This window comes from Jaculus jaculus, chromosome 2 (genome assembly GCF_020740685.1).
Source record: "Jaculus jaculus isolate mJacJac1 chromosome 2, mJacJac1.mat.Y.cur, whole genome shotgun sequence".
Classification (NCBI taxonomy): Eukaryota; Metazoa; Chordata; class Mammalia; order Rodentia; family Dipodidae; genus Jaculus; species Jaculus jaculus.
Genome location: NC_059103.1, coordinates 19,611,591 through 19,632,282, shown reverse-complemented (window position 1 = coordinate 19,632,282; position 20,692 = coordinate 19,611,591). Strand labels below are relative to the sequence as shown.

At 43.6% G+C, this 20,692-nt stretch overlaps 1 protein-coding gene across 1 annotated transcript in view; it reads right to left on the bottom strand.

Moving 5' to 3' along the window:
* Znf479 (zinc finger protein 479) overlaps positions 1–19,359 on the bottom strand; it is a 29,852-nt gene extending 10,493 nt beyond the window's left edge. Inside the window, 4 exon segments of the mRNA XM_045143489.1 lie at positions 847–989; positions 10,995–12,200; positions 15,976–16,071; positions 19,143–19,359. Of these exon segments, the coding sequence (XP_044999424.1) occupies positions 847–989; positions 10,995–12,200; positions 15,976–16,071; positions 19,143–19,341 (1,644 nt within the window). The 5' untranslated portion in view covers positions 19,342–19,359.
* Between the last annotated feature and the right edge of the window lie 1,333 nt (positions 19,360–20,692).

Below are 20,692 nucleotides of genomic sequence, written 5' to 3'. Positions count from 1 at the left end.
GGGTTTCATAATAAACTTAGAACTCATCAATCAGGCTCTATATGAGGGCAACAAGCCCTCAGGATTCTCTTGTCTTTGACTCCCCACTGCTGAATTACAGGTACACACCATCATGCCTAGCATTTGACATGAATGCTATGAAACTAAACTCAGGTATTCAGGCTTGAGCAGAAAGCTATGTAAAAACGATCCACCTCCCCAGCCACTAGAATTGCACCTTCATTCCCCTAAAACTGAGTGGGAGTAGGGACTAACCATGCACAAGCCTCTCCAAGACAAAAGACAACGTAGTGCTATCACACATTTATACCCACTGGAATCAAGACAGATAAGCCAATAAATTCAAAAGCTTGCCTTTAAGCCCTAAAGAACTGAGTTTGAGTTCCATGACCCACGGAAAGCAAGATGCACGAAGTGGCACATGCATTTGGAGTTCACTGGTGGTGACTAGAGGGCGTCTATAATCTCTGTCTCTCTCTGCTTGCAAATAAAACAAAATAAAAAAAAATTGTACGAAGGTTCTTGAAATAACAGCTAACTTAGCATATGGACCAGAAATCGCAATTAAGGCTGGGTCGGTCCTTTTTATTGGGCCCCGAGGAGAGGCCGCGAGCAGCGAGCGTGCGGAGCCGCGGGGGACTGGGAGGCGGCAGGGGCCGCAGCTCAGCTCTGCACCGCGGCCTGAGGGCCGGGCCCAGCCCCGAGGAACGCCCGCCCGCCCGCCGCGCACGAAGCTCGGGGGAAGGAGGGCCGGGGAGCCCGGGGCGCAGCGCCCTCGGGACCGAAGGACGAGCTGCGGGGCCGCGGCCCAGCCGGGACGCTCCGCGGCCTCCACGCGGGACTCACCATGGCCGGGCTGCGGGCGGTGCCGGCGTCGGCCGCGGTCACCGCTGACAGGCCGCAGCGGGAGGCGGGACTCCCGGCGCACCGGCTCCGTCTGGGCGGCGCCCAAAGCCCGCGACTGCAGAGCCCGCCCCGCCGCTCTGCGCCTGCGCGTCAGCGCACAGCGCGCAGCGCCGCCAACAGGCTCTGAGCGACGGTGCAAGGTACCAACCCAAGGCTGAGTCAGGCCTACGGGACATTTATGGGAGCAACAGTTTGGAGAAACAGAGCTACCTGCCATATTTACACTTAATGGTGATTTTATAAACCATAGTAACCTATAAACTAAGTGCATAGATATTTGCTATTCACAAATAAATATGTAGCTGGAATTATCATAAATTTACCATCAAATTTTTATCTCAAACAAGAGCAGCTTGTGGGAAAAAGAGGTTTATTTTGGCTTACAAGCTCAAGGGGAAGCTCCACGATGTCAGGGAAAATGATGACATGAGCAGAGGGTGGACATCACCTCTTGGCCAACATAAGGTAGACAACATCAGCAGTAGAGTGTGCCAAACACTGGCAAAGGGAAACTGGCTATAACACCTATAAGCCCACCCCAACAATACACTGCCTCCTGGAGGTGTTAATTCTCAAATCTCCATCAGCTGGGAACCTAGCATTTAGAACAACTAAGTTTATGGTGACAAATGAATCAACCACAGTAACCCAGGTACAGAAAGCCAAATGTCACATGTTCTCTCTCATATGTGTATCCTAGCTACAAATGATTGGAGTTCTATGTGAGCAGGAATAAAACTCAGTAGCAGAGGCCAGTAAGAAAGGGGATAAAAGGTAATAGAAAGGGAGGGAGGGGGGCCTTAATAGGATGGTACTGTATGTATGTAAGTAAAAGAACAGATTAATGGAAGTGAAAAGTGAGGTCAGGGGAAAAATGAATAAAGGAAAGGTGGAGGGAGGGCTAATAAAATCAAAAATAATATAAATAAGTCATATGGAAACCTACTGTTTTGGACAATGGAACACCCAGAAGCCCTGGATTGTTTCTAGAAAAATTTTAATAGCAGGGATAGGATACCTTCCAGTGAATTGTTGCCAGGGAGGTCACTGATGATCCCAAAACATTACAGGCCATAACCAAGGCACTTGGTTTCCCACCAGGAATAGATGGTAAGACCCTATTGCTGAATACTACACATACTTGGGCTGCAAGGTCACTGAGAAATCCTGCTGGAGCTGAGCTGAAAACCTCCTCCATGGAGACCAGCTGACAGAATGCTAGAAAAAGTTATGCTGCATGCAATTCAATGGGAGAGAGAGAAATCACTAGTGGAGATACTCAACAGTGGACACTGCAAGCCTTAAATTTGGCTAGCCAGGCCAAATGAGCCAACAGGTGCAATAGTGACATGTCTGTTATGCAGAAAACCAACTGCTCTCTAATTGGACTAGAGGCCCACTCCATCCTGATACTGAAAACCACAAACAGGAGCAGTCATGAGCCCTAGGGGTGTAACATCTGCTGCTGTCTGGCTAAATGTATATACTTTGTTCACCAAACTGCACTGTAAGCACTTTTCTTAATCTTTATACCCATATATCAATGCTACTTACACTTTTGGTCAGAGAAGCCTCTCTTTGCAGATGGCAATGACTTTGGGATGACTCAGAAGGTACCGTGGTGCTGAGAAGAAGTGACAGAGTGCTCACACTGAAATATCTCTATCACATCTTCTAAGGCTCAGGGTCTGTTGTGGAAGAGGTGGCAGAAAGAATATAAGAGCCAAAGGAAGGGTAAGACTACTTACAATGTGCTCCTCCAGACACAAAATGGCCTGGATATCCATGACCTCGCAGTACCTGGCACTACCTACACAAGACCATCATAATAGGAGGCAAAGATGATGATATCAAAATAGAGATTGGTTGAGAGGTATAGGGCATATGATGGAGAATGGAGTTTCAAAGGGGAAAGTGAGTGGAAGGAGGGAATTACGATGAGTTATTGTCTACAGAGGTTGTCTATGTCTATGAAGTTTCTCAATAAAAAAAATTAACTAAATTTAAAAAAATGGAATCCACAGAGCAAAAAAATAAAATAAGAGAGAGAGAGACTGATTGAGAGGGGCAAGGAGCATGATGGAGAGAAGAGTTTCAAAGAGGAAAGTGGGGGGAGGGAGGGAATTACTATGGGTTATTGTGTATAATTATGGAAGCTGTCAATAAAACATAAATTTAATTTTGAAAATCAAGAAAGATTATAGAAAAAAGATATTAGTGAAATTTAATATAATAAAACATATTCAAAATATTTTGATGAGGGCTGGAGAAACTGCTCAGTGGTTAAGGAACTTACTTGCAAAACCTAATGGCCTGGGTTTGATTCCTCAGTACCCACATAAAGACAGATGCACAAAGAGATGCATGCATCTGGAGGCCACCCTCTCACTCCCTGTCTGTCTCTCTTCTGTCTCTTCCTCCTTGCAAATAAATTAATATGTTTAAAAATATTTGGACAGAGGGCTGGAGAGATGGCTTAGCAGTTAAGGCACTTGCTTGTGAAGCCTAAGGACCCAGTTTTGATTCTCCAGGTCTCACGTAAGCCAGATGGACAATGCACATGCACTTGGAGTTCATTTGTAGTGGCTATAGGCCCTGGCATACCAATTGTCTCTCTCTCTCCCTCTCTGTCTCTAATAAATAAATAAAAATAAGACCTTAAAAATATATTTTTTGGGAGCTGGAGAGATAGTTTAGCATTAAGGCACTTGCCTGTGAAACCTAAGGATTGAGGTTCAATTCCGCAGTATCCACATAAGTCAAATGTACAAGGTGGCACAAGTGTCTTGAGTTTGTTTGCAGTGGCTAGAGGCCCTGGTATGCCCATTAAAAAAAAAATTGAAAAAGCCAGATGTGGTGGCACATGCCTTTAATCCCAGCACTTGGGAGGCAGAGGTAGGAGGATTGCTGTGAGTTCAAGGCCACCCTGAGACAACATAGTGAATTCCAGGACAGCCTGAGCTAGAGTGAGACCCTACCTTGTAAAACAAAACAAAACAAAAACAATTGAGCCAGGCATGGTGGCGCAAGCCTTTAATCCCAGCACGTGGGAGGCAGAGGAAGGAGGATCACCATGAGTTTGAGGCTGCCCTGACACTACATAGTGAATTCCAGGTCAGCCTGGACTAGAGTGATACCCTACCTCAAAAAACCAATATACATATTTGGGGGCTGGAGAGATGGCTTGGCAGTTTAGGCACTTGTCTGCAAAGCCTCAGGACCCATGCTCAATTCACCAGAACCCACATAAGCCAAATGCACAGGTGGTGCATGTGTCTGGAGTTCATTTGCAGAGGGTAGAGGTTCTGGCATGCCCATTCTCACTCTTTCTCTCTTTCCCTCTTTCTCTCACATAAATAAATAAAAACAAACTTAAAAAATATTTTGATGACTATAAAATTAGTTTAGTGTCAGCATGACAGGTTTTGTTTTTTTCAAATACTGATGCATGGAGCAGAATGTGGGGTGGATACACTCAACTCCAGTTCAGATGAGAGTGAGGTTTCTAAGTGAAGGACAGAAAGGGACCAAAAAGGATATGGGAAAGTCATAGAAGGTATAAGCCTAAAATAACTGATTTGATCAACATTGGTTGGGATACAGTTTCTTGGACTTCCAAGTAAGGTATGTAAATGGACTACAGTAAAAAGTTACTGCTGTATACTATGGTGGTTTGAGTTCGGTGTCTCCCATAAACTTAAGTGTTCTGAATGCTAGGTTCACAGCTGATGGAGACTTGGGAATTAATGCTTCCTGGAGGCAGTGTATTGTTGGGGGGCTGGCTTATGGATATTATGGCCATTTCCCCCTTGCCACACTCTTGGTACAGTCTCCTGATGTTGTCCATATTATGTTGGTGATTTATGCCAGCAATGTGAACCTGACTGCAACTGTAAAGCTGGTACCAGAGGAGTGGGATTGTTGCTGCTAGTAACCTGACTTTGTGGCTTTGGCTTTCTGGGACTGCTTTGCAGGAGAATGTGGATGAATTTGAAATCATGGCCTAAGAGATTCCTTGCAGTGTTGTAAGTACAGCTTGATGGACCATTCTGGTCAGAGTCAAAAGGCATGAATGCAATAAGAACTATGGACTGTGAAATTTGGCTTATAAGGGTGAGAAAGTGCTTTGCCTGGACTAGTCCAGAAGCAGCTTGTGTGAGAGGCTTGCTGTTATGCCCATGTCCTGAAAATTTATTATGCAGGAAAGAGAGAATCATTGAATTTGCAGCACAGTCTTGTGTTTTTGAAACAGCCATGGCAATGTGTACAACATTTGATGGATTGCCTGCATGGAGAGCTAATGGAGCTGTGAGGATGAACTGTGGGTTGCAGTGGAGACACAGTGGAGATGTCGGGACCATGAGATGGCTGCTGAGGAGAGATGCCAGCCCAAGACGAAGTTTTGCAGGACTGTGAGTAGCCTAGCTGGAGAGGCAGATTTGGAACTCCAGAGACTTTGTGGTTAGAAATATTGGGCTTGGAGATTTGTCACTGACTAGAGTTGTTGAACTTTGAGCTACAGAGTTTGATGTTTGCCCTATTTTTTTTTTAAATTTTTAATTTATTTATTTGAGAGGGACAGACACAGAGAGAAAGACAGATAGAGGGAGAGAGAGAGAGAATGGGCACGCCAGGGCTTCCAGCCACTGCAAACGAACTCCAGACGCATGCGCCCCCTTGTGCATCTGGCTAACGTGGGACCTGGGGAACCGAGCCTCGAACCAGGGTCCTTAGGCTTCACAGGCAAGCACTTAACCGCTAAGCCATCTCTCCAGCCCTGATGTTTGCCCTATTTAAATCTTGTATTGGTTGACTATTTCTTTGCTATGGCCAGTGCCATCTTTTGCAGTATGAATGTTTATGTTGTGCCATTATGGGTTTTTGGGGGGGATCTTTTGGTATTATGGCTCAGTTACAAGACGTTGGATTATGGGGATGTTTGAACATTAGGATCGATAAAAGCTGCAGGGACATTTAAAGTTGGACTGAATGCATGGCATTTTAAATATGTTCTTATTTTTCTTTATTTGAGAGACAGAGAAATAGGCAGGGAGAGAGAATGGGCTTGCCTGGCTTTCCAGCCACTGCAAATGAACTCTAGATGCATGTGCCCCCTTGTGCATCTGGCTTATGTTTGTCTTCACAGGCAAGCACCTTAAACACTAAGCCATTTCTCCAGCCCTTGCATTGCATTTTACAACATGGATAGTTATCAATTTATGGAGGCCAGGGGCAGAATGTGGTGGTTTGATTCAGGTGTCCACCATAAACTTAGGTGATCTGAATGCTAGGTTCCCAGCTGATGGACATTTGGGAATTAACACCTCCTGGAGGCAGTACATTTTTTGGGACAGGTTTATGGGTATTGTAGCCAGTTTCCCCTTGCCAGTGTTTGGCACACTCTACTGCTGATGTTGTCGATCTGATGTTGGCCAAGAGGTGATGTCCACCCGCTGCTTATGCCATCGTTTTCCCCTGTCATTGTGGAGCTTCCCCTAGAGTCTGTAAGCCAAAATAAACCTTCCCCCACCCCACAAGCTGCTCTTGGTTGGATGTTTTCTGCCAATAACACGAACAACTGCTACATATATTTAGAGGAATGATGTAGTTTCTCACATTCAACCTACAATAATTTTTTACTGTGGTGTCCAAATGATGAGCTTTTAATCTACATTAAAGATTGGGAATTTGGGGCTGGAGAGATGGTGTAGTGGTTAAGCGCTTGCCTGTGAAGCCTAAGGATCCCAGTTCCAGGCTCAATACCCCAGGACCCACATTAGCCAGTTGCACAAGGGGGTGCACGTGTCTGGAATTCATTTGCAGTGGCTGGAAGCCCTGACGTGCCCATTCTCTGTCTCACTTTCTATCTGCCTTTCTCTCTCTCTGTCACTCTCAAATAAATAAATATAAATCTTAAAAAAAAAAAAAAAAAGATTGGGAATTCCTCTGCACTATCTCCAATTACTCTTGTATATCACTTATTTCATATTTTTACAACAGTGGGGAACTATAGAGACTTTTTACTGTTTGAATTACAATCCAGTGCTACTCTGATTACATTTTCTGGGCTGTTTGCACAAACTGAGAGGTCTTTCTCTCCGTGTATGTGTTTTACGTATTTTATCAGTTTTTTTTTCAAAGTGTTCTCAAATTCTGACTTTATACAGTAAGTTCATCTTACATTATCCAACATTAGCCCTAGAATTATCCATTCTAACAAGTTCTACTTTTTTTGAATAAGATATCTAGGCTAGGTGTGGTAGCACATGCCTTTAATCCCAGTACTCAGGAGGCTGAGGTAGGACTGTTGTGAGTTGGAGACCAGCCTGGGACTACATAATGAAATTCCAGGTAAGTGTGGACTACAGCAAGACCCTACCTAAAAACAAACAAACAAAAACAGGAGGAAAACCACCTACAGTGAATAAATGTGAACACACATATAAAATAGATAAAGATTTGGCCGGCTATGGTGGTACACACCCTTAGTCACAGAACTCATGCCGAAGTAGGAGGATCCCTGTGAGTTTGAGACCGGCCTGAGACTATATAGTAAATTCCAGGTCAGGAAGACCGTACCTTGAACAAAAACCCAATAATGAGAGTAATAATAATAGAGCTGGAGAGATAGCTTAGTAGTTAAGGCACTTGCCTGCAAAGCCAAAGGACCAAGGTTTGATTCCCCAGGATCCATGAGCGCCGGATGCACAAGGTCATGCATGCATCTGGAGTTCATTTGCAGCGGCTGAAGGCCCTAGTGCACCTATTCATTCTCTCTCAAATAGTTTTTTTTTTTTTTTTTTTAAGATTTATATTGAGGTTGTTGTTTGTTTTTTGAGGTAGGGTCTCTCTCTAGCCCAGGCTGATCTGGAATTCACAAGAGTCTTAGGGTAGCCTCGAACTCACAGCAGTCCTCCTACCTCTGCCTCCCAGGTGCTGGGATTAAAGGCACGTGCCACCATTCCCAGCTATTGTGTGTGTGTGTGTGTGTGTGTGTATCTCTGCTTCCCAAGTGCTGGGATTAAAGACGTACACCACCACACCCAGCTTCTATTCTATATTTTTAAGTGTTTAATTATAATGCAGTACAATGTTTGTGTGTAGAGTATCCAAAGTTATTTCTGGAGTTTTTTTTCTTTTCTTTGGTGGTGGGGGGGATAGAGAATAGGTGCGCCAGGGCTTCCAGCCACTGTAATTGAACTCCATACATGTGCACCACCACCACCTTGCCTGTATGTGTGCAATCTTGTGTGCTTGTGTCAGCTCTGCATCTGGCCTATGTGGGATCTGGAGAGTTGAAGATGGGTCCTTAGGCTTTGCAGGCAAGCACATTAACCACTAAGCCAGCTCTCCAGCATTTTTTCTTTCTTTTTTTTTGAGGTTTGGTTTGTCTCCAGAGTGCTGGGATTAAACACGTATACCACTGTGATAGTTAAGGTGTTGTCAATTTGATCTGTTTAGTAATCCACAGGCTGCTTCTAGGAAGGATCAACTAAAGGAGGAGGTCTTTCTCCCAGGGTGAGCCCTTCCCCCAGAGTGGGCGGCCCCGCTCAGAGAGGGACTTGATATAAGGAAGCTCTGGGTAGAAGAGTTCCCTTTTTTTTTTTTCCTTCCTTCCTTCCACTTGGCTGCCGGAGCTGCTCCCTACCTTCTAGCATGGATTAAAGACCAGTGCGGACTGAAGACCAGCATCAAATGAAGACCCACGTGGATCGAAACCCAGCGGCTCCTCAGGAAGCCTCCAGGCTTTCCGGCTCCTCAGGAAGCCTCCAGGTTTTCCGGCACCATCTGCAGTGCCGGTCGGGACTGCTGAGGCATCTGGCCACGTGGACTGAGCAGCTACCAGGTTCGGTGATTCTCAGGCCTGCAACTGCTATTGGACTACTGTAAGCTAATCCAATAAATTCCCTTTATAAAATAATTCATTCTAGTAATTCTGTTCCTCTAGAGAACCCTGACTAATACAACCACTACACCCAACTTTTTTTCCCCCTTGGTTTATCACCCTGGAACCTTTTCACATGAGAAATTTTTGAGTTGGGATGATAGGTATATAAAAAGGAATGCAGGCAGGTGTGGTGATTCACTTTAATCCCAACACTCAAGAAGCGGAGGTAGAAGAATCTCCATGAATTCAAGGCCACCCTGAGACTACATAGTGAATTCCAGGTCAGCCTAGGCTAGATTGAGTCCCTACAAGGCAAAACCAAAAAAAAAAAAAAAAAAAAAAAAAAAAACAAAACAGTTTCAAACCAAATATGCATTATTATTTATTTGACAAAGAGGGAAAGAATGGGTGTGCCAGGGCCTCCAGACACTGCAAATGAACTCCAGATATGTGTGTTCCCTTGTGCATCTGGCTAACATGAGTCCTAGGGAATTGAACCCGAGTCCTTTAGCTTTGCAGGCAAACACCTTAACTGCTAAACCATCCCTCCAGCCCTGTATTAGTATTAAATACAGCTTTTCAGAGCCAGGCTGACAGTTCTGGTTAAAGGTGTTTGCTTACAAAGCCTACCAGGCTGGGTGAGATTCACCAACAGCCACATGAAACCAGATACATAAAGTGGCCCATAACTCTGGAATTCACTTGCAGTGACAAGAGGCTCTGGTGCACCCATTCTGTTTCCATCTCTCAAATAACAGTATCTGTAAGAGGAAAAGCTATTTAAAATAGCTGTCTGGTGGACATATAAATTGACCCTTTGTTAAAGACCAGACAAATTTGCATACAAGTAGATAGGTGTGCTTAATCTCTGGTGAAGTTAAAACACAGAGTGCTCTTACAATTCTGCTCCAAATGGCTAACCTTATGCTATAGTAGTTGACTATACTAGTCAGTGTAAAAGAATACCAAATTTACGTGAGCTTTGTGGGACCAAAGGGTTGACATGGGAGGAAACAAGTGTATGATCGTATTTCAGGAGGCTGTGGTACATTATTATACATCTATAACCCTTATTGTGGTGTAAGTACAAAAAGGAGTGACAACTTCAAACATCACATACAAGAATGTGTTCCAACCTATTTCAAGTGGATTAGTCATTACTTCCCATATGTGTATTATGATTCATTACCTATATCCTTTAGGAAGGAGGTTTAATGTCTTTGACAGTCAAAGTATACTACTGATGACACATAAGAACCATTACTTTATTTGTTTTTTTCAGTGTAGATTTTCAATATAGCCCAGGCTGACCTGAAACTCAATTCTGTAGTCCCAGGCTGGTTTCAAACTCACAGTGATCCTCCTACCTCTGCCTCCCAAGTGCTGGAACTAAAGGTGTGAACCACCACACCTAACCTATTCACTTTTATTAATTAAAGAAAACTCACACAAAATGTGCACAGTATTTTAAAACGCATTCTATGGTCTGTTAAGAAAACAGTAGGAGGATCCTTCAAGAGATATCCAAGAACTATAACATTCTAGTTCTTTCCACCTCACTAATGATGTTGTGTAAATTATAAGCAACTCAGTGCTTTGACGTTCTGTATGTAGCTATGGGGTTTCACTTGTAAACAAATTATTTCATATATATTAAGAGCGGAGTTTCAACTTTTCAACCTTCTGTACTGTGTAAAAGGACTTCACGTATATCCTTTGGCTGTTCTGGGAGAGGAGGCATGACTGGATTGTAGGTCCCTCTCCACTATGGACTGTTAGGTGTCTAGTAATTGTTAAGTCTTGAAAGTTCTCTCACAGTCCTTATATTTGTAGTGTTTTCCTCATGTACTGATTAAGACTCTGGTAAATGCTGTGCAATGTTAAAGGTTTTGATATTTTCTTTGTATGTACAGGGATTTTCTCATGCATTGAGTAAGGGTTGAACTACTATTGAAGGCTTTGCCTTTCTTCACACTGGTAGAGTTTTGCTCAAGTAAGAATCATCTAGTGCTGCTTAAGGCTTGAAGAAGCAACAAAACCCTTTCAACATTTTTTACAGGTATAGTCTTAACCCAATTTGAATTATTTGATGTCATTTAATCTGAGAACAATAGTAATGGGCTTGGCCACATTCCATACAAACTACAGAATTTCTCTCCAGTATGGTTCTCTGGTAGACATTAAAGATTGAGCAATTATTAAAGAATTTGCCACTCTTTACAAGCATGGGGTATCTTTCCAGTATGAATTTTCTGATGACGTTTAAGCTGGGAAGAACAGAAATATGCTTTGCCACACTCCAGACAGCTATAGGGTTTTGCTTCAGTATGAGTTTTCTGGTGTACAAGAAGGGTTGACCGATTATTAAAGGCTTTGTCACATGCTTGACAATGGTAGCGTCCCTCAACATGGATCTTCTGATGTCGTTTAAGATGGGAAGAACAGTAACAGGCTTTGCCACATTCCTCACATCTATAGGGTGTCTCTCTAGTATGAAGCATCTGATGTTTATTAAGACATGAAGAACGACGAAAGTCTTTGCCACATTCTTTACATATATAGGGTCTCTCTCCAGTATGAATAATCTGATGATCATTAAGGCGTGAGTAATACTTAAAGCGTTTTCCACACTGGTTGCATCTATAGGGAAGTCCTTCCCAGTGAATTTTCAAATGTTGAATCAAGTGTACAGAACACTTAAAGGCATTGTCACATTCATTGCATTTGTATGGTTTTGGTCCAGTATGAATTTTTTCATGTGTGATAAGGTTTGGACGAGATCTGAAAGCTTTGCCACATACTTTACATTTGTATGGTTTCTCCCCTGTATGAATTAAACGATGCTGGTTAAGGTTTGTGTTACTCCTGAAAGTTTTGCCACACTCTTCACATTTGTATGGGTTATTTACTGTATGAAGTATACGATGTTGATTAAGTTTTGTATTACTCCTGAAAGCTTTGTCACATTCCTGGCATTTGTATGGTCTCTCTCCAGTGTGAATGAGGTGATGTTCTTTAAGTTTTATGGGCCTACTGAAGCCTTTGCCACACTCGTCACATTTGTACGGTCTCTCTCCTGTATGAATTAGATGGTGTTGTCTAAGGTTCCCATCAGTTTTGAAGCTTTTGCCACATTCTTCACATTTGTATGGTTTTGCTCCAGTATGAACCACTTGGTGTATACTTAAGACTGAGTGATATTTAAAATCTTTGCCACATTCTTTACATCTGTAGGGCTTATCTGCTTTACCAGCCTGCTGATGTTGGTTTGAGGATGAGTCACTGATAAAATCTTTTCTACATTCTTTATATTTGTAAGGCATCTCTTGAATATGGATGCCAACATTTTTGGATGCTTTTGGAGGTTCCAAGTCTGTTGCAGATTTGCTGTATTTGCCAAAGTTTGCTGGAAAAAAAGAATACAATGCAATTTGAAACAAGATTAATGTTGTGAATTTCATTATGCTAAGAATGTCTTATCTACAATATTCTCTCAAATACTGATATTGGGCTGGAGATGGTTTAGCTGTTAAGTGCTTGCCTATGAAGCCTAAGAACCCCAGTTCAAGGCTCAATTCTCCAGGACCAATGTTAGCCAGATGCACAAAGGGGAGCATGCATCTGGAGTTCATTCAAGGCTGGAGGCCTTGGCACACCCATTCTCTTTCTCTCTCTCTCTCTGCCTTTCTCTCTGTGTCTGTCATTCTCAAATAATTAAATAAAAATTTAAAAAATATATTGACATTGTTAGGAATGCTTAGTTTTCATCAACGATTAAAGTAATTGGCAGATTTGTTATATTTGGAAAGGTGCTCTAGAAATAATGAACATATTTTAGTGTTTTGAATTTTATTACTTTGACTCCTTATCTCCAAAATAAATATCCTTCTAATTATTTAGAGTAAAAAAAATTATTTAGAGTAAAAACCAAGAGCTCTCTGCCAGGCATGGTGGTGCATGCCTTTAATCCCAGCACTTGGGAGACAGAGGTAGAAGGATCACTGTAAATTCCAGGCCACTCTGAGACTACACAGTGAGTTCCATGTCAGCCAGGATTAGAGCGAGACCCTACCACATAAAAACAAATAAATAAATAGATAAAACCCAAGAGGGTTCATGAACAGTTTTAATACATATATTATATTTTCTAGCATTTGTATCTACATTGTAGCTAGAAAATACTAAAAGTGGAACAAGTATTCTATCACACCTTTAATCCCAACACTTGTGAGGATGAGACAGGAGTATCACAAAGAGTTCAAATCAAGTTTTGTTACATGTCACGTGACTGGAGAGCCTAGCATTCAGTGACAGACAGCGTCTCAAAAACAAAACTCCCTGAGTATTTACTGAATTTGTGTGTTCTAAGTCATGGAAAACTCATTTGCTGACAGTAGGTTAAAGTCTGTCAAAGAGAAACTCAGATCAATCACAGTAAGAAATGTGTACTCTGAGCCAGGTATGGTGATGTACACCATTAATCCTAACACTCAGTAGGCAAAGGTAGGGGGTATTGCTGTGAATTCAAGGTCAGACTAGGTGAGATCTCATCCAGGGTGAGATCCGGGTCGGCCTGGGCTAGAGTGGGACAAACCTTGAAAAAAATAAAAATAAAAAGCAAAAAGTCAATTGCAGGGACAAGGAAGCTAGAAAGGGGCTATGAGGAGGGTAAAACAAGGAAGGGCTTAAGGGGAAGGTATAGTTGATATGCAAGTAGAGGGACAGAATAATGGAGATAAATGGTAAAAGGTAAGGGAATGGATGAGAAGAGAATTTTGGAGGAGGGTTGATCAAAAGTTAAGATGTGGGGCTGGAGAAATGGCTTGGCGCTAAAGCATTTGCCTGAGAAGTCCAAGGACTCACATTCCACTACCCAGTACCCACATCAGCCTTATGCACAAGGTAGAACATGCATCTGAAGTTGGTTTGCAGTGGCTCGAGGCCTTGGCAGAGCCATTCTCTATCTGCCTCTGTTTCTCAAATAAATAAAAAATATATATTTTTTAAAATTTAAGGGCTGGAGAGATGGCTTGGTGGTTAAGGCACTTGAATGTGAAGCCTTAAGACCGCTGTTCAACTCTCCAGATCACACATAAGCCAGTTGCACAAAGGTGAGGCACGCATATGCCCACTAGGTGGTGCAAGCATCTTGAGTTCAATTTCAGTGGCTGAGGCTCTGGCACACCAATTCTCTCCCCACATTTTTCTCTCTTAAAAAAAAAAAAAGCAAAGCTGAGTGTGGTGATATACACCTTTAATCCCAGAACTGGGGAGGAAGAGGTAGGAGGATCACCGTGAGTTCAAGACCACCCTAAGACTACATAGTGAATTCCAGGTCAGCATGGGCTAGAGTGAGACCCTACCTTGAAAAACCAAAAATAAAAAAAAAAAAAACAGCAACAACAACAAAAATTTAAGATGTATGAGTAAGCCATATGGAAATTTGGGTAGAAATATCTTATGGAAGTGGCTAATGCTGTGCTCAGAAGCCATAGATTGTTATTAGAATAATTCAAGTTCCAGGGGTAGGAGATCTTCCAGAACCTTGTTTACTAGGCAACCCCTTATGCCTGCCAAACGTTACAAGCTATTGCCAAAACTACAGCATGCCCACCAGAACTAGATGGTAAGACCCTATTGCTGAAAACTCCACAAACTTGGGCTGCAAGGCAGTGAAAAATCAAACTTGAGCCAGGTGTGATGGCACAAGCCTCTAATCCCAGCACTCAGGAGGCAGAGGTAGGATGATCACTATGAGTTCAAAGCCACCCTGAGACTACATAGTGAATTCCAGGTCAGCCTGGGGCTAGAGTAAGACCCTACCTTAAAAACAAAAAAAAAAAAAACAAAAAAAAAAATCAAATGAGCTGAGCTAGAGGCCTCTTGCCTTTATTATTATTATTTTTATTTATTTATTTGACAGAAAAGTGGGGGGGGGGAAGAAAGAGAGAATGGGTGCACCAGGGCCTCCAGGCACTGCAAACGAACTCCAGACGTGTGCAGCCCCTTGTGCATCTGGCTTACATAGATCCTGGAGAATCAAGCCTTAAACCAGGGTCCTTAGGCTTCACAAGCAAGTGCTTAACCACTAAGCCCTCTCTCCAGTCCACCTCTTGCCTTTTGACTAGGTGTCAGGGAGCTGGAAAGACCTATGTAGCTTGTTTCAGAAGAAGTCATAAACCGTATTAATCAGCAGTGGATCCTGAAAGCTTTACAACTAGTCAGAGAGGCCAAATGTACAATCAGGTGCAATAGTGGCAAGTAAATTATAGAGTAAGCCAAGTGCTCTCTGAGGCCTGTTTCACTACATGAAATTTCTTCCTGGTATTGAAATTTTAAGTCAATGCCTTTACTTGGGGAGGTCACAAAGCCAGGAAGTATGGCATGCTACTACTGTCTTGCTAAATCAAGATCTAAAGCCCACTAAATTGCCCTATAAATACCTATGTTTATGACCACATATTAATGCTACTTTCAGTTGGTAAGAAAGAGAAGCTTCTCTTATTTGATGGTGGTGATCACTGGGGTGATGCAAAACTCACAAAAGGATAAGACATGACAGTGGAGTGTTCAGCAGTAAAGAACACATCCCTTATATACCCTTTAAGGTCAGGGACCATTGAGGAAGAGGTGGCATAAAGAATGTAAACACAACTGGGCGTGGTGGCACAAGCCTTTAATCCCAGCACTCAGGACACAGGTAGGAGGACTGCCGTGAGTTCAAGGCCACCCTGAGACTACACAGTGAATTCCAGATCAGGCTGAGCTACAGTGAGACCTTTTCTCGAAAAAAACAAAAACAAACAACAACAAAAGAATATAAGCACCAAAGGAAAGGAACAGTACTTACAAAGCTTTTAGAACTGTGGATAAATCTGTCATTCACAAAGCATAGAAAAATCTGCAGACCATGCAAAACCACCATACAAAGAACTTTCTCTGTCACTATCTGCGTGCTAGGACATCAGTGAATTGGAAGGATGGGGCTTAGCCGATATATATACATAATAAACACCGAGGGTGAGATGTCCTTCTCTGACAGCAAAAGGGTAAATGTAAGCTCTGAAAAAAAAAATCGTTTCCATGGAGCCAGAATCTCCCATACACATTTTAAAACCTAGTTTCCTCCCTAATCTTTAAACCTCTCACATGCATCCTGTGATCTGTTCATTCCTACCTACCTGAGTATAGTATTCCAGGCTCTTTTCTCCTCGCACTCCAAGGCTGTTTTGATTGCTCCAAAAATGTGACCAGGTATGGCTTACACACAGCAAGACCTGTTGATTACAAAAAGGAAAATAATGCGTGCTTGGGGTTCACCCAATAGCTACTAATATGCTTATGCTAGCATGGTGTTAGGGGAGAAGAGGATGTATTATAGAAGACTGCAGAAACCAATTCTCCAATCATTTTCAGATGTACACATTAGAACATTTGTGAAGAATTTTCAATTTGGAGATCCTACACATTATCTACACATGGGACCAAATGAAAGCGAGAGAGGAGAAAATGGACTTTCAACATTACATGATGCCAATGAACTTCTAAAATTACCACTAGAGTGAAAGAAGGATACTTCCCCAAGAAGACTGCAAAGAAGAAAAGCAATTAAAGTGATCTTGTCCAATGAATCAATTCCCAAATATTTTTCCTCAAGTGTAGGAATATGAAATGCCTTCATTCAAAGGAGCAACTCTCCACAGATATTCTCAAAGGAAGGAAATTAAGAATTCTATAGGTCACCAGGCATGGTGGCACACACCTTTAATCCTAGCCCTGGGAGGCTGAGTTAGGATCACTGTGAGTTCGAGGCCTGCCTGGAGCTACACAGTATGTTCCAGGTCAGACTGGGCTAGAGTGAGATCCTGCCTTCAAAAATCTAACAAACACACAAAAAAGAATCTGTAGGGCAGAGATCCTCACCCAGAAAGACAAGGTTTCTGTAGTTCTCCAACATCACATCCCTATACAAATTCCACTGAGAAGGGTCTAGGCATTCCAGCTCCTCTGGAGAGAAATCAACGGACACATCCTTGAATGACAACAGATCCTGAAATAAAAATGGATACCAGACTGACCATGTGATAACAGGCACAGTATTTAACTTCAGACAATGAAATGAGTTAGGAGACCTGACTGTGATGCACATGAGTACAATAAGCATTCAAGTTTTTTTTGTTTTTTTTTGTTTTTTAAGGTCAGGACACGCTCTAGTCCAGGCTGACCAGGAATTTACTATGTAGTCTCAGGATGGCGTTGAATGCAAAGGGATCCTCCAAGTGTTGGGATTAAAGGCGTTGGCCACCACGCCTAGAAAGAAATTTGTTGTTCTTGAGGTAGTGTCTAACCCTAGCCCAGGCTGACCTGGAATTTACTATGTAGTCTTAGGTTGGACTTAAACTCAAAGAGATCCTCCTACCTCTGCCTCCAAAGTGCTGGGATTAAAGGTGAGAGCCCCCATGACCAGCTAAGAATTTTTTTAAATTTATTTTTGTCATTTGAGAGTGAGAGAGAGAATGGGAGCACCAGCCACTGCAAATGAACTCTAGATGCATGTGCCATCTTGTGCATCTGGCTTATAGGGACCCCTATGAAAGTTTTTTTTTTTTTAACTTTTTTTATTTTTCAAGGTAAGGTCTCACTCTAGCCCAGGCTGACCTGGAATTCACTATGGAGTCTCAGGGTGGCCTCAAACTCATGGCAATCCTCCTACCTCTGCCTCCCGAGTGCTGGGATTAAAGGCGTGCGCCACCATGCCCAGCCTAAGAAAGTTTTAACATATTATCCTCTCATACAATATCTTTTATATACACACACACACACACACGTACACATATATTTTATTTGAGGGAAAGAGGCAGAGAGAGAGAGGGAGAGAATGTGCACGCCAGGGCCTCCAGCCACTGCAAATGAACTCCAGACACATGAGCCCCCTTGGGCATCTGGCTTACATGGGTCCTGGAGAATCGAACATGGGTCCTTTGGCATTATAAGCAAATATGCCTTAACTTCTAAGTCATCACTCCAGCCCCTAATACAGTATCTTAAGTTGAGGGAAGAAGGTGACCAGGATAGATGTCAATTTATTCACTTTACATGTAAAATTAAGGTAATGGGCTAGAGAGATGGCTTAGCGGTTAAGACACTTGCTTGCAAAGAGGTTCAATTCCCCAGGACCCATGTAAGCTAGATGCACAAAGTGGTTCATGCATCTGGAGTTCCTCTGCAGTAGCAAGAGGACATGGCCTGCTCATTCTTTAAAAAAAAAAAAAAAAAATGAAGTATCAACACACAAATGTATATTTTTAGTATTACACTCATACTATGATGAGAAAATCAGAATGAATTAAGAGACTTCTCAACTTTTAATGGAAGCAACCATTAGTAAGAAATGTAATTAACATGCACATCTGGATTGAGTAATCCTAATATGATCCTCAATTGCGGAATATGTACTACTCCCCCAGTCATACCAAAGCACTGAGGGGCAATCTTTGAATATACAAGAGACAGAACAGCAAAGGAAGAATTCATCAGCAATCTTTTTTAAAAATATATTTTTATTCATTAATATATGAGGGAGGGAGAAAGAAAGAATGAATGGTGCTCCAGGGCCTCTAGTTACTGCAGATGAACTCCAGACATATAGGCTACCTTAAGCATCTGGCTTACATGGGTACTGGGGACTCAAACCTGGTCCTTAAGTCTTCGCAGAGATGAACCTTAACCTCTACACCATCTCTGTAGCCACGCCCCCTTTTTAATTTTAAAAGTGAAGAAGAGGCAATAAAATAATGCAAAAAGTGCCATTCGTGTGGAGAAGTGAAATGTTGGGCTTTACACTGTAACTCTGCTTCAAATTCAGTAGCCAAGATAAGGAAACCCGAGGAGAGCCCGAAGACAGAGCACGTGAAAGATTCCTGCCAGACTCCGGGACCCCGAGCTCGCAGCCAGCTCTCCCCCAGCACAGAACCCGGGAGCTGACGTCCACGACGCCAGCAACGAGACAGACGTGGCTGCGCTGGGCACCGGGCTCGGGAAGTCCGCCAGGGGAAGCGCAACCCAAACCCACCGCGCCCCGGGTCGGCGCTGGAGCAGCGCGGACAGAGGCGCGAAAAGTTTCCCCACGGGCGAGCAGCGAGCGAGCGGAGCCGCGGGGGACACGGAGGCGGCAGGAGCCGCGGCTCAGCTCTGCACGGCGGCCTGCGGGCCGGGCCCAGCCCCGAGGAACGCCCGCCCGCCGCGCACGAAGCTCGGGGGAAGGAGGGCCGGGGAGCTCGGGACCGAAGGACGAGCTGCGGGGCCGCGGCCCAGCCGGGACGCTCCGCGGCCTCCACGCGGGACTCACCATGGCCGGGCTGCGGGCGGTGCCGGCGTCGGCCACGGTCACCGCTGACGGGTCCCGCCTGCACGCGGAACTTGTGTTCCTCCCGTCTCCACTTCCTCAGGGAATTCCTACCAGCCCGCACCACAGCGAGCGGGTGGACGCGGAATTTATAACGGACTTCATCACGGTTACACCACTCGCAGAGACCATCGGGGCTCATCCCGCCTTCGCAGCTTTGCTCGTGCTCCTCAGTGGACAATACTCATTCTTCTGTGCCTGATTGGACAGCGCCTTGGCTCCGCCCACCTGAGGCCATGAGTGACATCGTATGTAACCAATGGAAGGCTGAACAAGGCCAGAGTGACAGGTCTTGGGTGAGCCCATTTTGAGGCTGGTCTTCCTGTTTGGGGAATGAAGCCTTTGGGTTTATTTACTCTTAACGTTGTTTCGCAGTTATGATTATTTTCCAGCACCTATCTCCCAAATAAAGTCTTAATCCAAGGCTAACCTGAAACCCAGAAGCCCAAGCCTGGGATGGAATTCATGCCTATCTTTTTCCTTATTTTTATTTATTTGAGAGAGAGAAATAGGTAGGGAGAGAGAAAAAATGGGCGCACCAGGGCCTCTAGCCATTACAAAGGACTCCAGACACATTTGCTACCTTGTGCATCTGGCTTACGTGGGTCCTGGGGAATTGAACTTGGGTCCTTAGACTTTGCAGGCAAGTGCACTAACTGCTAAGGCATCTCTCCGGCCCTCCTGTCCATCTTTCTACCTCATCCTCCAGAGTGCAGATATTTAAAGGTAATAAACATTTTTTTTTTTTAGGCAAGGTCTAACTCTACCCTAGACTAGCCATGAACTCATGGAAAAACTCATACCCCAGCCTCCAGACTGCTAATATTAAAGGCATGAGCCACCATGCTGGCTCCTGAGAGGTTTAATTGAGAAGAGAAGGCCAATCTTTTTTTTTTTAAGTTTTGTTTTTTCAAGGTAGGATCTCTTATCTAGACCAGGCTGACTTGGAATTCGGTATGTAGCCTCAGGGTGGCCTTGAATGCAAAGTGATCCTCCTACCTCAGCTTCCTGAGTCCTGGGATTAAAGGGTTAGGGTTAGGGCTCAAGGGTGCAGTCTTGGATGGGGGTGGCACCATGCCTCATGGTTCAGGATTATCACTGAGTTAAAAAGAATAATAAAAATCTGGATGAGGCCTAGCAGGGGGGCAAAAGACCCTACCTCAAAAAAAAAAAAAAAAAGAGGCTGGAGAGAGGACTCAGTGGCTAAGGCACTTGCCTGGGAAGACTATGGACCCATATTCAACTCCTCCGATCCCATATAAGCCAGACGCACAAAGTGACTGGTGTCAGAGTCCCATTGCAGTGGCTGGAAGCTCTGGGGGACAAAAACAATAACAATAAAAAAGGAACAAATACACACACTGTAGCAGACAGTTTCAGGTTCACTGAGATGAACTTCCAGACCAGACACAGTTTTGGAGGAAGGGATATTCATTGAAGCTTCCAGATCCAGGGGAAGTTCCATAATGGCAGAAGAAACTAGCCTGCCTTCA